Source organism: Canis lupus, chromosome 6 (assembly GCF_011100685.1).
Source record: "Canis lupus familiaris isolate Mischka breed German Shepherd chromosome 6, alternate assembly UU_Cfam_GSD_1.0, whole genome shotgun sequence".
Taxonomy (NCBI): Eukaryota; Metazoa; Chordata; class Mammalia; order Carnivora; family Canidae; genus Canis; species Canis lupus.
In genome coordinates this window covers 69,987,490-70,005,197 of record NC_049227.1, presented here as the reverse complement: position 1 = coordinate 70,005,197, position 17,708 = coordinate 69,987,490, and the positions used below count along the sequence as shown (strand labels likewise).

Sequence of the window (17,708 nt, the reverse complement as noted above, 5' to 3'; positions counted from 1 at the left end):
GAACTCCATGGAGAGTTCCTTGGGTGTTGGCTGCTGGTAGCCTAGTGCTCGGGACCAAAACAAGCCAGAACACCTCTTCCAACCCTAATTCCACTCCATCAGCCCCCAAGGCTCAGATTGTCCCATCACTGTCACAGAAATGTAAATCCAGAGAGGGACAGGAAGTAGAGCCAGAAAAGCATAAATTGGGCTGGCGCTTAGAGCAGCCCAATGCAGGCCTTCTGATAATTAAGTCCAGCAGGTCTCTCTAGCTACATAGAAAGAAGCAAGTTCAAAGAGAAAGGTGAACAGCAAAAAGAGAGATGGGTATTATTTCTCCAGCTTCTTGGAAATAAAAGAGAGGATCGTAGGTGAGAGAAACCACACCCCTACCTAGGACAACAGTATTAGGTACTGTACAGAAGGTACTATATAGTACCTAGTACTGTAGCTTAGTGAAAAGTCTTGATCTGACCAACTTTGGCCATACTTTTTCTCCTCAAAAGTGAAGAGAGGGGGATGGGAAAAAAATGGAAGAGGAGTCTTGAACTCACTTTTTTTTTTTAAGGTATTAACATTTTCCAATTTTTTTTTTTTTTGTCCCTTTCTATAAACCCAAGGTTCTTAGTAGCTCAGGTCATAGAGTTTATAACCATAGAGCCATGCACAGCCCATGCATATTAGTTGGTAAAAGAGAGTGGACAAAACATGACAGAGCTCATCCGTTGCCAGGGTCCCACTTCATCTCTTCCAGTGTTTAGAATCTTCTATCTGTAAATGTTAAACTTAATTGGAGAAATTCCCAGCAAGACATTGGTTGCTTTCCCTCTCCTGGGGAAAAAATGCCTACCTGTTTAGGTGATCTTCTATGTAGGAAGATGATGTCTAAAAGATTCTCATCTTGTGAGCTGCAGACTTCGCATAAAATTTTGGTGTCACGTTCCTCTTAAGCCATGTGCCTGCTCCTCTCTGTGAATTTGTTGTCTTGGAAAGACCACTCTTCCTCTATTTTTCTCTGGTTATTCCTTCCTCATCTTCATGTCTTGGCTTAATTCTCATTTCCTCATAGGAGCCTTCCCTGACCTCCATGATAGGATTGGATTCCCCTAGTGTATGTCCTGATAGTAATAATGGTTCCACTTCTGTGTCGTGGTTATAGTCACAGTTTTATATTTGTTTGTGAGTTGTATTTTTTTATTATTATTACAATTTATCTCTGCCATTTGGCCACAAGCTCAATCAGGGCAAGAACATACCTGACTGTTGGTCCGTGGTGCATAGCATAGACTCTAGCATGGGGTAGATTCACAGAACATGAGTGTACTATTCTATGAGTTATCACAAACTTACTCCAGTTGTGTATGTTCTTGTTAATACTTGATATTGTTGGTCTTTTTTATTTTAGCCATTCTGGTGGATGTGTTGTTTCCATTTGCATTCTCTGGATTATTAAGATGTGGGCACCTCTTTACTTCATTTGTCATTTGGGTATCCTCTTTTGTAAAAATGCCAATTTAAGTCTTTTACTCATTTTTAAATTTTTCTTATTGATTTGTAAGAATAATTTTTATATTTTCAAAACAAGCCCTTTGTGGATTGTATGTGTTGTAAATATCTTCTCCAACTGACATTTTCATTCTCCTCATAATGTATTTAATAAATAATTTTTTTATGTTAAACCCATTCAGTCATAAAACTTCTTTATGGTTAGGGAATTTTAGGTCCTATTTAAGAAATTCTTGTCGATCCTAAGGTCTAGAAGCTATTTTCTTATATGTTATCTCCTAAAATCTTTATCATTTTGCTTTTCACATTTAGATCTGAACATCCATTTGAATGAGTTTTGCATATCATATCATATAGAGAGTCAAGAGTCATCGGTTTCTATAGTCCAATTGTCAAAGTTCCAATTGTCAAAGTTCCACTCGTTGAAAAGACTGCTTTTCCCACCGCATTGCAGAGCCACCTTTGTCATAAATCATATGCCCATATATTTGGGCGGTGGATCTGTTTCTGAGTCCTGTCTCTGTTGCAATGGTTCACTGGTCTTCCTTAAAACTCAGTACCTCACTGTCGTAATTACTGTGATTTGTAATGAATCATATTATCTGTCAATTAATTCTATCAATTTATTCTTTTTCTTTAAGATTTTCTTGAAGATTGCCTTGGCTATTCTTGGCCCTCTGCATTTTTAAATAAATTTCAGTCCCCATGACATACAAAATTTTAGCAAAGCTGCTGATATTTAGAGAATACATTAAATCTGTAGATCAATTGGGAAGCATTGACTTATTTTAGGATATTAAGTGTTCCATTCATGAATATGCACATACTTCATTTTGTTTCTGCCAAGGTCTGTGTAGTATTCTTATATCATTTTTCATTAGACTTTTCCACTAGGTGATTAAATGAATTTTTGGTTCAGTAGTATTTTTATTTTTTTCAGTGAGATAGCATTTTAATTTTCATCATTTATATATAAACACAGACTAATAAAACACATAAAACAGTAAACTTTCATAGTTAATATTTATAGGTGCATAGTTTTTCATGCTCATATGTTTTTAAGTATTGTATATATTAACAAATTTCACAACATATCATTATTCTTAGAATCGTTAAAAGACACCTAGAAATCTCATAATGTATGAGAGTAAATCACAACTTCTCAACAACAGCAACAAAAAAATAATGCCCTTTGACCAACATCTCCTCGTTTCCCTCTCTGCGCCCCTGACAACCACAGTTCTACTCTTTGTTTTTGTGAGTTTGACTATTTTAGATTCCTCATATAAGTGAGATCATGCAGTATTTGTCTTTCTGTGTCTCGCTCATTACACTTAACATAATGGTCCTCCAGATTCATCCATGTTGTCACAATGGCAGGATCTCCCACTTTTAAAAGGCTAAATAATATCCCATTGTACCAACATTCCACATTTTCTTTATCCATTCTGCCGACAAACATTTAGGTTGTTTCCATATCTTGGCTGTTGAGAATAATGCTGCAATGATTACGGGAGTGTGGATATCTCCTTGAGATATTGATTTTGTTTCCTTTGACTATATACCTAGAAGTGATATTTCTGGATTAAAAGGAGTTCTATTTTTAACGTTTTTGAGGACTATCTATACCATATTCCATAGTGGCTGTACCAATTTATATTCCCACCAACAGTGCGCAAGTGTTCCCTTTTCTCCACATCCTTTCCAATGCTTGCTATCTTTTGTCTTTCGATAATAGCCACTCTAACAGGTGTGAGGTGGTATCTCTTGGTGGTTTTGATATGCATTTCCCTGATGATTAGTGATGCTAAATACCTTTTTATGTACCTACTGGCCATTTGTCTGTATTCTTTTAAGAAATATCTGTACATTTTGCCCATTTTTTTTGGTAGAAAGTGGATTATTAGGAATTTATTTTCTCAGTGTTTAAAATTGAGATATAATTGACATATCATTAGTTCGTTTCAGGTGTACGGCATAATGATTCCATATTTGCATATCCAAAATGATCACAAGAATTCCAGTTGATACCATCACCATACATAGTTACAAAAATTGTTTTTCTTATAATGAGAACTTTCAAAATCCACCCTTCTAGTTACTTTATTTTTTTCTCCTTAGCCCATCAAATATCAAACCAGGTCTGATATTCATGTAGTTTTATCACTTTTCTATTGGCTAATGTTTCCATTGTATATTTTTTCCATCTTTTTACTTTTAGCATTTCTCATCTTTCTATTTCAAGTGTACAGCTATATTAAGCACCTCTGGTGCCCTATCTTATATTCTCACAGCGCGCTATTTACTTGGCCATTGCTGCTGTGACTAGCTTCGTGCCATTGTAATGTGTGGCCACTCATTGGGTATATTTGGCTTCCTACCCAAGGAAATACCCATACACATTTCATTCTTGTGAAAGAATGGGGAATGAAATGTGTGGAGGTAACTCTTGACCAGTAGGGACAGGATCTGGTGGATGGAGGCTCCTTACATATGCCCCTCAGAATGTCCAGCAGCATGGAGGTACCAATCCCCAGTCACGGTGACCAGCTGGACACCACCTTTACATTGGCTTGCCTTCCCCCATTCCCCACCACCAGCTTTCTTGTTTATGGATGCTTTCATGCTACAAGACCATATGGCCTGAAAAGCCTAAACTATTTATCATCTGGCCCTTTACAGAAAAAAATTGCTGACTCCTGTTCTAGGGACGACAACATGCATCATTAACTTAATGTCTCATAGAATTCGGTATTTCTGCCACTTCCTGAACAAGTCCTTAAAACAGTTGAACTTCTCGCACTTGCCTCATGACTAATCTCTATTTTTAAATACCACAAAGTCCTTTTAGTGTTCTTTTATATGGTCAATATTCATTTAGGTTTACCCACATATTTACCATTTCATTGCTGTTCATTAGCTCCTCTGGGCCAATTTTCTATTTTGGATCATTTTTCTTCTACCTAAAGAATATTTTTTAATGTTTCCACTAGTGTAGAATTTCTGATGACAGATACTCTCAGTTTTTGTTTGTTTGAATACATCTGTATTTATTCTTAATTTTTGAAAGATATTTTTACTGCATATAGAAAACCTAGGTTGGCAATTATTTTTATTGGCCCTTTAAAGATACCATTTCATTGTTTTCTGGCTTTCATTGTCACTTTTGAAAATACAGCTATTTATTGTTGCTATTCTGAAAGTAATCTTTCATTTCTTTTCTTCTGGCAGCTTTAAAGATTTGTTTTGTTTTGGTCTTTTTGTCTGTCTAAACTTTTAGCAGTTTTATTATGATACACTTAGATCCGAGGTTTTCTGTTTATTCTTTTTGGTTTTTAGATTGCTTCTTGAATCTGAGACTTGATATTCTTTGTGAGTTTAGAAAATTCTTAGGTACTATATTGTCTAATACTGCTTCTTCATTTTCTGTCCTTTTTTCTAGAACTTTCTAAGCATTCTCTCATTGGTCTCTTTTGCTGTTTTCTGTAGTTTTCCTATCCCTGGCTCCTCCTTGTTTCATTCTGAATATTTTGTTCTGCTCTTTTAGTTCAGTAGTTCTCTTTTCAGATATTCCTGATTGGCTGTTAAATACATTTAATCACCTAACATAATGAGAATTTGGGGTGATTCTAAAGGGACTTAGTCCTGTGAGGTTGGTTCACATACTCTGATGGTGTGTAGCCTTGTAGCATCCAACCAAAAGGGGGCAGCAGTAGTAGTTTCTAGAGCTCCTTCTCCTAGTTTTTATCTCCTAGTCCCATAGCTGTTTAAAGTCTGCTATATTTTGTTATGTAACATATGTGCCAGTTGTAGGAAGAAATTATTTTAGCTAGATCACTAGTACTTGTACTCCATGCCTGAGTTGTACTATAAGCCATAAATGAGAAATCTTTATTTTACTAGAATCTTCTGACACCAAATGACCTTCTCCTTTAAAAAAAAAATACACACAAAGATATTTGAGATCTTTCTGAATCTGCTTAAAATATATGGAAATTAAACTTCCAATGTTTTGCTTCATCAGCAAAACTTTAGAACCCATTAATAAATAACTACAGAAACTGAGCTCTATAAATCAAGACATTTGTCAAGTATAGCTGCTATTGCATGTCTGCCAGTGTCTGAATTAACTAAAAATTAAAGACGGGGCGGGGGGGGGGGGGAATTCTGCCCAGAAGTTATTCCATGTTAAATGATAGTAAAGTATAATTATCCTTTTTTTCCTTTTATGATCTAATCTAGCTTCTGTGGTAATGGTGTATGTTCAATAAATGTTTAATGGATGAAAGAAATAATTTAGTTTACATTTTCACTGTGGACAGAATAGGAAAGCAAATTTAAGCCCAATATTAGAAAGAACTTCCCAGTTATTAGAGTCTTCCAGTAACAAAAGGGGCCTGCTTTGTAAGTAATAGGTACCCATCCCAAGGAATGATTACCAGAACATTCAAGTTCATATGTTCAGCTTTAAAAATCACTTGTCAAGAGACTGTGGAGATAATTACAGGTTTGGCATTAATTTGGGTCAGATAACCTCTCAAGTTTTTTCCAGCCTTTAGTTTCTGGGATTTCAGTTTTTGTTCCAATTTAGTCTTCTTTCTCTCTTTGCTTCCTGGTTTCTGACAGTGTGATCTGAATTATGGAGTGTAGGCCTTGTGACACATCTTCATAAAGAATAGGCCAGTCAAAAGTACTGACAGTTAGGAACAAGGAGTATTAAAACAAGCTCACTTGGCAGTCTGACATGGTGAATACGTCTTTGCTTATCAAAGGCAGTCATGGGTTCTTTCCAACAGAGTAATCATTCAGGTAAGAGACTTTAAGTCAATGGACACAGGAAGATTGACATGTCTGTATAATGACAGAAAAAAAATTGACATAGTTGAGTCATTAGGAGAAATGATATCAGCAGTTGAGACACTTACTTCCTTGTAGACAAAAGTGGTATCTAAAATTTGTTCTCATTTATGTTTTCACTCATTCATTGAATCAGCAAATATATTTTGAGAACCTAGAGTAAGAAAAGGTATGTCAAGGATCTACTTTGTTTGGTGATACTTCTCGACATTTCACAATTAATTTTCTGAAAACTTTCTAGGGACTTAATATCTTTTAGAATGGAATGGTGTCTGTTTCTATTTTGGGGGAAAAACATAAACAATTCAAATATTTTTTCTTTTAAAATGGAATACTGTTGGAGAAGATGAGGCCCTAAAGAGCAGACATATGTAGGGGCTACCAGGAATCAGACGAGCATACTAGTGGCTGTGAGCACTTTGCTGAACAGTCAGCCTGTTATCCCTAGCTGCCACAATCCTCACCTGTTCTGTATTTTAATCTTTTTTCTATTTCTAATTATATCGTGTGTAATTTATGCCAAAGAAAGATAGCAAGTTAATTACAATTATGAAATTAAATAACTTTTCAGATTCACTTACTTCAGAGTCATCTTTATGAAACCTAAAGTTGCACTCGATGATCAAAATTCTTAAATATTTCACTTAAGTTTTCTGTAAACCTAAAACTACTTTTTGTTTTGTTTTTGTTTGTTTTTAAAGATTTTATTTATTTATTCATGAGAGACACAGAGAGAGAGGGAGGCAGAGACGCAGGCAGAGGAAGAAGCAGGCTCCATGCAGGGAGTCTATGTAGGGACTCGATCCGGGGTCTCTAGGATCAGGCCCTGGGCCGAAGGCGGCACTAAACCGCTGAACCACCCGGGCTCCCCCTAAAACTGCTTTTCTAAAGAGTCTTTTACATCTATTCTCGCTGGGAGATTTAGGAAAGTAGTGTTGGTACCATAAAATACCATAAAAGTAGAAAAAATTAAGCAAGAAAAGAATTTCACTTAGGGAAAAAGGTGTGGAGTTTGATTTTGGCCTTGCTAAGTCACAAGTAACATTAAGACTAACAGGTAGAGATGTTATATAAAGCATTTGAAAATACAGGACTTAGATTCTGTAGAAAGTTAGCGCTGAAAATGCAGATTTGAGATCTGTTGACTAAGGGTAGTGGTTGAAACCAGAACAGTAAAAAAACAATGAGAAGAGAATGAGAACCTGGAGAAATGACCTAAAAACAGTAACATGATCTAAGCCTAAAGGAAAGCCCCCACTTGTGAGCTTAAGGAGGAAAAAATGTGAGCCAAGAAAGTAAATAAATAAACAAATAACATAAAGTTAAAGGAGGACCAAGACAATCTAGAATCATGAAAATCAAGAAATAATAAACATGACTAAAATTTTTTGAGCACTTACCTTGGATCAAATTTGTGCTATGTATTTCACATACATTAACTTATTTAATCTTTATAGTAACTCAAGTAGGTAGGTCTGTATATCTTTATTTATAGATGAAGGCACAAGGCTTTGCAAAATTAAGCCATATGCCTGTCACTCAGCTGGCAAGTCCTAGGGAAAAACTGGAATGTATGTTCCAGGGTTCATTTTCCAACCATGGTCTCTAGAGTGTACAAGACAAACCGCTGTGGTATTGGAAGAATATGTTAAAATTGCAATTATTTTATCTCTTCCTTTTTATTTTCATTTTTAAAAGATTTTATTTATTTATTGATGAGAGACACAGAGAGGCAGAGACACAGACAGAGGGAGAAGCAGGTTCCATGCAGCGAGCCCAATGTGGGGATCGATCCTGGGACCCCAGAACTCAGGTTCGCACCCTGAGCCAAAGGCATATGCTCAACCACTGAGCCACCCAGGTGTCCCTCTCTTCTTCTTCTTCTTCTTCTTCTTTTTTTTTTTATGATAGTCACAGAGAGGGAGAGAAAGAGAGGCAGAGACATAGGCAGAGGGAGAAGCAGGCTCCATGCACCGGGAGCCCGACGTGGGATTCAATCCCGGGTCTCCAGGATCGCGCCCTGGGCCAAAGGCAGGCGCTAAACCGCTGCGCCACCCAGGGATCCCCTTCTCTTCTTTTTTAAATAGCATTTTTTGTGTATATTTTACAACATGCATCCTAATTAGTATGGTGATACGTGCATATTTCCTAAATTAATAGGTACCTATTTATTGGGGTATATGCTCAAATAATTTACTAGCGTAAATTATTTTGGATGTAAAAAAATTGGGAATCATTTCTTTAAACTGCTATATAAAACTGCCTTTTTATCTTGTCCCATCTTCAACAAGAGACTACGTTTACTTTCTATGACCATGATGTCTTTGAAATGCAGTATTAGTTCTAATTGAGCTAAGAAAGTTTATTTCATCTGTTCTTTTCAAGTCATTCCTTGTTATTTTCAGACATTTGTGAAAGCTTTTGGGTTAATTGGTTCTTTGTAATAGTAAAAGGAACAGGCCTTAGACCAGACAGACCTAGGTTCTAATATCAGCTTTGATGTTTGACCATCCGACCTCAGACAAGTACCTCATTTCTCAGAGCCTCAGTTTATTCATCTGGAGATAATATGTACCTTGTAGAGTATTGCAAATTTTACCAATATCATAAGAAAATAACTTAGCACTGGGCCTGGCATATAGTAGATACATTTATTTATTTATTTATTTATTTATTTATTTATTTACTTACTTACTTACTTAATTACTTACTTATTTACTTATTTATTTGAGAGAGAGAGGGTTTCATCTGGTGGGGGAAGGAAAGGAAGGGCAGTGAGAGAGGAAGAAAGAGCATCCTAAGCAGGCTCTGCACTACTCAGCCCCATGCAGGGCTCCATCTCATGACCCTGAGATCATGACCTGAGCCTAAATCAAGAGTTGAACACTTAGCAGACAGAACTATCCAGGTCCCCCTATAACTGACAGTTTTAAAAGGACAGCAAAAAGTAATAATAGGAGCAGTACTTGTTTACTGCAGAGATTAGTTATAGTCCGCTCATCAAGTCCTCTCTAAAATCTGGTCACATATAGCTTTGAAAAAGTTTTGTCTCTACTGTTCTTAATTCAACCTGGAAACTTGTTTGAACATGAACAAAAAGTATTTTCTAGAAATATAGAAGGCACTGCATGTAGCTGTGCAGGTTGGGGAATGCCATTTACATGAGCTACAGGCAGACCTCATAGATTTTGTGGTTCAGGTGCAATAGTGAATATCACGATAGAGTAAGTCAGATGAAGTTTTTGGTTTCCCGGTGCATATAAAAGTTATGCTTATACTATACTGTAGTCTATTAAGTGTGCAATGGCATTACGCCTAAAAAACTCAGCATACATACCTTATTAGTTTAAAAATATTCTATTGTTAAAAAAAAAAGGTCTAACCATCATCTGAGCTTTTAGCGAGGTTTAATCTTTTTGCTGGTGGAGGGTCTTGCCTTGATGTTGATGGCTGTTGACTGATCAGGGCGGTGGTTGCTGAAGCTTGGGGAGGCTGCAGCAATTTCTTAAAATAAGACAATGAAGTTTGCCCCCCTAGTCAACTCTCCTTTTCATAGATAATTTCTCTGTGCTGTCTGATAGCACTTTACCCACAGTAGAACTTCTTTCAGAATTGGAGTTAATCTTCTGAAGCTCTCCTGTGCTTTATCAACCAAGTTTATGTAACATTCTGAATCCTCTGTTTTCATTTCAACAATCTCCACAACATCTTCACCAGGAGCAGATTCCATCTCAAGAAACCACTTGCTTTGCTCATCCATAAGAAGCGACTACATAAAGTTTTATCACGAGATGCAGCAATTCAATCACATCTTCAGGCTCTACTTCCAATTCTCGTTCTCTTGCTAGTCCTCTCACATCCGCAGCTACTTCCTCCACTGAAGTTTTGAACCCCTTGAAGTCCCCCATAAGGGTTGGAATCAGCTTCCAAATTCCTATTAATTTTGATATTTTGAGCTCTTATCGTGAATCACAAACGTTCTTAATGGCAGCTAGAATGGTGAATCCTTTCCAAAAGGTTTCTCAGTTGACTTTGCCCAGATCCACTTAAGGAATCACTACCTATGGCAGCTATGTATTTCTTGAATAATATGTATTAACACAAAATGTGTTTCTTAAATAATAAGACTTGAAAGTTGAGATTACTCCCTGGTCCGTGGGCTGCAGAACCAGTGTTGTTCTGTAGCAGGAATGAAAGCAATGTTAATATCATTGTACATTTCTATCCGAGCTCTTGGGTAATCAGGTGCATTGTTAATGAGCGATAATATTTTGAAAGCCATCTTTTTTTCTGAGCGATGGGTCTCAACAGTAGGCTTAAAATACTCCATAAACCATGTTTTAAACAGATGTGCCATCATCCAGGCTTTGTTGTTCCATTTATAGAACACAGACAGAGTAGATTTAGCATAATTCTCAAGGGCCCTAGAATTTTCAGTACAGTAAATGAGCATTGGCTTCAACTTAGAAGTCACCAGGTGCATTAGCTCCTAACAATAGAGTCAGCTTGTCCTTTGAAGCTTTGAAGCCAGGCCTTGATTTCCTCTGTAGCTAAGACCTACATGGCATCTTCTTCCAGGATAAGACTGAAAATCTGCTGTTCCGTGTGAGCAACCTGCATGAATTATCTTAGCTAAATAACTTGCTAGATAACTTGCTGTAGCTTCTCTCTCAGCACCTGCTACTTCACCTTGCATTTCTACAATATGGAGAAGGCTTCTTTCCTTAAGCCCCACGAACCCCTCTCTGCTAGCTTCAGGCTTTCCTTCTGCAGCTTCCTCACCTCACAGCCTTCACAGAATTGAAGAGAGTTAGGGCCTTGCTCTGGATTAGGCTTTGGCTTTAGCTTAAGGGAATGCTGTGCTCTTTTGATCTTCTATCCATGACTCTCTCCATATCAGCAATAAGCCTGTATCACTTCCACTTCCTTATCATTTCTGTGTTCACTGGAGTAGCACTTTTAATTTCTTTCAAGAACTTCAAGGTGTACCTTTATAATAGCAATGACTCCTCCTGTTCCTATATGGAGCAATAGCCCTAGAAATGTGCTGGCAAAGACCCAGGGGGCCAAAGATATAGCATCCTCAACAGAACTAAAAGAGCTGAATGCCACTGCCCACACTTGCATTGGCTGGTGTGTTGAATGCTTGTCTACTTGTTTGGTGTTCTTCGCAGATCTGTACTCCCGACTTGGTGGTGTTCTTGGCTTGTGCCAATCAGAGGCTCAAAGAAAGATTACTGAAGCGTGCAGAGCAACAGGGGCGGCCTGATGACAATCTGAAAGCTACCCAAAGGAGACTAATGAACTTCAAGCAGAACGCTGCTCCATTGGTCAAATACTTCCAGGAGAAGGGGCTCATCATGACAGTAAGTTAGCTAGATTTTTACATGTCCGTTGTAAGAACCATCTTTTAGGTTTCTAATTAACCTGTTCGCATTTGGAAACCCTCTTTACCTTAAAAAAAAAAAAGTGGCTTTTCATGGGTTTTAGATACAATGGGAAAAAATGATAATTTTTACCTGCTTTGCCTTTATTAAGTCAGTATGATAAAAAATACTTTCACTTGAGTTTGATTTCACAAAAAAAGATAAATTTTAATCTTGGCTAGAATTCTGTAGCCCCCAAAGAAAAAAAAAGAAACGATGTTTAAATAATTATTTGGATGATTTAAAGTAGTATTTACCCAATTTCTCAACTCTTATGTCTTTGGAAACCTAATAATATTGATAGACTTAAAAACACATACTTGACATAGTGTTACTAGACTTACGTTGTAAGTCAGGTTTTATCACAATGTACCACATAAGAAAGTGAGATCCTGATGGCACAAAAAAGTCGCCTAAATGTTTGACTTGCTTTAAAGAAGTATTTCTATCTGAAAATGGAAGGCATTGATCTTTCTGTTCCATTAACGCAATGCTAATATTAATGTTTTTATAATTAGTTTGTTTTGTGGTTAATGATACTCAATGTACCAATGAAAGATGAGGCTAAATCATTATTTCATGCAGTTATTAGAATACGAGAAGTTAGAGGTGAAGATTCAGCTAAATTATGATCCCATAACATCAGAAATTCAAGTAGTAAAACAGAGGAGACAAAGGAATCATTGGCCATCTGAAGAATACTTTTTATGGAAGAGGACCCTAACCTCAGGGCAGCTCCATGATAGTTGGATGGTGGCAGAGCTCAGCAGAACCCTCCCCACAACCCTTGGGTTTTTCTTACCAGACCAGAGATTCTTGTCTAGGGAGATTACAATGCCTGGTAGACAATCTGATGAAAATAATGCATGGCTTTCTTAATAAAATGCATGTAAGGTTTTTTTGTTGTTGTTTTTTGTTTTTTGTTTTTTACAAATTTTAGGTAAATCTACTGAAGCTCATCCACAGGGCCCCTATGACCTAGCAATTACTGGATACAAAAATCTCATTAGACTAAGATGCCCTTAGATCTGAGACAGTCACAACACTTGAATAATAATCTCTTTGCAGTCTTTCTAGCACTATAAAGAAATATTTATTTGAGTCAAAGTTGTCATGTCAGGGAATTGTAAATCTGATCTGAAAATTGTTCACAGTGCTAGAGTTCACTTCATGGTCTTCAAGAGACATTGAAAATAGGAAAGATTCAAGAAAATCAGAGTGGATGTTTCTCTGGCTATTTTTGTTGAGATTGTTCTCTGTTTCTCTTGCAAATTACCAATGCTGACTTCGGCATTGTGTCATGAAAAAAGAAATTTACCCTCCAGACCAAACCCCCAACTGCAAGTGCAGAGCCAGAGTTTTAATTGATGTTTGCAAGGCTAAAAGGTATTACCAGAATGTCTCTGATTACTCCCTGCCTGTCACATTCGTCATCACAAGCAGAGCAGATTTCCCAAATGAATGCAGAGTGGGGATTGTTAATTTACTAATATTTTGCATGGAGGTGAAATGCCATTGCCTGTAATTGAGGGAGTCAATAACAATGTGGATGACAGCCTGTAACCTCACTGCTAAAACCAAATAAGCTTTAGGATAAATGCCTCTAATTACTGAGAGACTTGCCTTGGAAAGTCACCTTTGGAAAAGTGGTGAACACAAACACAGGCGAGGCTCTGGGGAATCGAATTAGAAAATTTTGTCTGTCAAAGGAGCAAGTACGGCATCCTGAGTCGCATGTCCTCCTTCAGAACGTGGATCATAGTTTGGTTTTGGAATTAAAATATATTTCATAGCATTTCTGCTTTTAACAGTGAGTTAAGTAATAAAAAAAAGATCATCTTTATTAATCACAACCATATTAAGATTTTAATTTTAAAAACCGGGAGTTAATAGATCAAACCCAAATATTTCCTTTTCTCTGTAGTTTTTTTCTGTTGCTCCTCCCTGACCCTCTTAATTGATTCATTTATTCATTTAGTAAATATTTATTGAGAACCATGGGGTGCCAGACACTCTGCTAGGTGCTAGGGATGCAAAGCTAAATAAGCAAAAGGTAAGGATCTTTTTTTTTTATTCCCTGACGTACTGCAAATTCCTAGAACAGTACCACCTACCTGGTTCATAATGTGCTCTCAGTAAATGAACAAAGCGTACAATCTATGGGGAAAGAGATTACTAAACAATGAATTATTTAATGTGATGACTGTCGCAAAGGAAAGTGTACAAGGAAGGCATCCTCACGTGTGTCACGTACTGTGTTAGGAATTGAGTCCTACCCACAAGTCAGATTAATCATTGGTCTGGGTGTGAAGTTCTTAAAGGCCACGTCCCTCAGTCCATCTGAGAAACTTAATTTTGGTGCTTCTCTTCCCTTGTTCTTTGGTTTCTGAAACTCTCACTTGAAATCTTATGCTCCAATGCCATGTAATAAATTCATGATGCTCTAGGACTTGGTCTACATCCGTAAATTGGAGATGACATCACCCACCATGTAATGTTCTTTGGGTGAGTCTCTACGACTCAGATGCCCGACCTGTGAAATGGGTATAATCATCCATCCTATCTCAGCGTAATTGTTAGGGAGTAAATGGATGGATATCAAGTGTTTAGAACTGCCTGGAACGTTGTAAGGACAGTTTAAGTGATTAATACTGTTCTGTTATTCTTGTGTTTCTTCCTCTCTCATCCTTCCCCTTCTCATCCCATCTTTCGGAACCTACAATTACCACTAACAATGCTCTGCTCTTTGAGGACCCTCTGTTGCCCTTTCTCCCATAGATAGTATTGAAGAAATCCAAAATAAAGAATCTAGGTTTTAAAATTTTCATGCCAAATTCATTTTTTTCTTTAAAAATATCTGTTATCAGTTTTTAAATTGTCCCAGTGTTTTTTTTTTTAAACTTCTATATTGTCTGTCTAATCAAACCATATAATGGCTGTGTCTGAGTAGTGCAGTTGGGTTGTGGCAAGCATCAGCTCATTGCTTTTTCTTTTTTACTTCATCATTGACTATACCTATTGGCAGATTTGACTAAAAAACAAACCCAGTGTGACTGAAGAGAAAACCTAATCAAAACAGAAAAATATGCTGTTATCTGAGTACTGTATCTTATTGACAGGGTTCACATTACATGGGTCTTTTCATTTTTATTCTTTTTTTAAAAGACGTATTTATTTATGAAAGTGAGAGAAAGTGAGAGAGCGAGTGAGCCCTCAAGCAGGGAAGGGGCAGAGGGAGAAGCAGACCCTGCTGAGCAGGTAGCCCAATGTGGGGCTCAATCCCAGGACCCCAAGGTCATGAACTGAGCCAAAGGCAGCTGCTAATCAACTGAGCCACCCAGGTACCCCAGTTTTTATTCTTTCATTATATTTGCCCATATACAGCCATCTGTGCTATGGAATCACAAGGCTAGGATATTTGGGACTTCATTGAATCTTCTCAAATTTATATGTTGCTTTTTAACTTACTGTAGAGTTGGATGTAATGCTCATCATGTCTTTTACAGCTTGATGCTTCTAAGTTAGGTGCTATGAGTTCCCCCAAGTGTGTTAAGAGTTTTGTTCTGAAGTCTGAGTATTACTGGGACCAAGAAAGCTGCATCTGTAATCTTACTGAGTAAGCTCTGTTTCATGACATTTGGAAGCATTTGGACTGGATGCAGCTATATAACTCTTGAACAAAAATTTCCCTTCTTTAGGTTTTTCAGGTCTCAATAGCATGTATGTGTCATGATCATTTTTTAATCTTAATTTTTAAAGCTTAAAAGAACCCTAGTCTATTTTAATCATCCTCGCTAAGTTGGATGAAACTTATTGAAGAAATAGTATTAGTGAAGACAGGTCAAGTCTCTGTAAGTTTGATGAACTCTTTAAAAAATATCCACAGTTTCGTTCATTGTTTTAAGGGTCTTCTAAGATGGTTGAAAAATAATAGGGTAAGATGTAAACGTTTATGTTGTTTATTTTCCAGAAGGCACTGTGCTGTCCATATTCTTTGCAGCCAGGGAAAGGGTTACACACTTGTGTGTATTGTGTGTATTCCTTTTTTTTTTTTTTTTGATTGATGCTTTTATTTTCTTTTGGTAAATACCCAGTAGTGGAATTTTTGGGTCATATGGTATTTCTATTTTTCATCTTTTGGGGGAATCTCCACACTGTTTTCCATAATGGCTGTACCAATTTACATTTCCATCATTAGTGCATGAAGGTTCCTTTTTTCCACATCCTTACCAACACTTCTTATTTCTTGCCTTTTTTATTTTAGCTATCCTGATGGGTGGTACCTCATTGTGGTTTTGATTTGTATTTCCCTGATGATGAGCATCTTTTCATATGTCTGTTGGCCATCTGTATGTCTTCTTTGGAGAAATATCTGGGGGGTTTTTTTGTATATTTTTTATTGGAGTTCGATTTGCCAACATATAGTATAACACCCAGTGCTCTTCCCGCCAAGTGCCCCCCTCAGTGCCCATCACCCAGTCACCCCCACCCCCCACCCACCTCCCTTTCCACCACCCCTTGTTCATTTCCCAGAGTTAGGAGTCTCTCATGTTCTGTCTCCCTCACTGATATTTTCCACTCATTTTCTCTCCTTTCCCCTTTATCCCTTTCACTATTTTTTATATTCCCCAAATGAACGAGACCATATAATGTTTGTCCTTCTCCGATTGACTTACTTCACTCAGTGTAATGCCCTCCAGTTCCATCCAGGTTGAAGCAAATGGTGGGTATTTGTCGTTTCTAATGGCTGAGGAATATTCCATTGTATACATAAACCACATCTTCTTTATCCATTCATCTGTCAAAGGATATTGTGGCTTCTTCCATAATTTGGCTATTGTGGACATTGCTGCTATAAACATCGGGGTGAAAAAAAAATAATAATAAAAAAAAAACATCGGGGTGCAGGTGTCCTGGCATTTCACTGCATCTGTATCTTTAGGGTAAATCTCCAACAGTGCAATTGCTGGGTCATAGGGCAGATCTATTTTTAACTCTTTGAGGAACCTCCACACAGTTTTCCGGAGTGGCTGCACCAGTTCACATTCCCACCAACAGTGCAAGAGGGTTCCCCTTTCTCCACATCCTCTCCAACATTTGTGGTTTCCTGTCTTGTTAATTTTCCCCATTCTCACTGGTGTGAGGTGGGATCTCATTGTGGTTTTGATTTGTATTTCCCTGACGGCAAGTGATGCGGAGCATTTTCTCATGTGGTGGTGGCCAAGTGTATGTCTTCCTTGGAGAAATGTCTGTTCATATCTCCTGCCCATTTCATGACAGGATTGTTTGTTTCTTGGGTGTTGAGTTTGATCAGTTCTTCATAGATCTTGGATCCTAGCTCTTTATCTGATAGGTCATTTGCAAATATCTTCTCCCATTCTGTAGGTTGTCTTTTAGTTTTGTTGACTGTTTCTTTTGCTGGGCAGAAGGTTTTTATCTTGATGAAGTCCCAATAGTTCATTTTTGTTTTTGTTTCCCTTGCCTTCATAGATGTATCTTGCAAGAAGTTGCTGTGGCCAAGTTCAAAAAGGGTGTTGCCTGTGTTCTCCTCTAGGATTTTGATGGAATCTTGTCTCACATTTAGATCTTTCATCCATTTTGAGTTTATCTTTGTGTCTGGTGTCAGAGAATGGTCTAGTTTCATTCTTCTGCACGTGGCTGTCCAATTTTCCCAGCACCATTTATTGAAGAGACCGTCCTTTTTCCAGTGGATATTCTTTCCTATTTTGTTGAATATTAGTTGACCATAGAGTTGAGGGCCCATTTCTGGGTTCTCTATTCTGTTCCATGGATCTATGTGTCTGTTTTTGTGCCAGTACCACACTGTCCTGATGATCACAGCTTTGTAGTACAACCTGAAATCCGGCATTGTGATGCCCCTGGCGCTGGTTTTCTTTTTCAATATTCCCCTAGCTATTCGGGGTCTTTTCTGATTCCACA

The 17,708-nt window shown here is 37.5% G+C and overlaps 1 protein-coding gene across 2 annotated transcripts in view; it reads left to right on the top strand.

Annotated features, from left to right (window-relative positions):
* Window positions 1-17,708, top strand: part of AK5 (adenylate kinase 5) — a 237,479-nt gene that overhangs the window by 38,489 nt on the left and 181,282 nt on the right. For both annotated transcript variants that reach the window (XM_038541633.1, XM_038541632.1), the window contains exon 6: window positions 11,517-11,708. In XM_038541633.1, coding sequence (XP_038397561.1) covers window positions 11,517-11,708 — 192 coding nt within the window. The remainder of the gene's footprint in view (window positions 1-11,516; window positions 11,709-17,708) is intronic.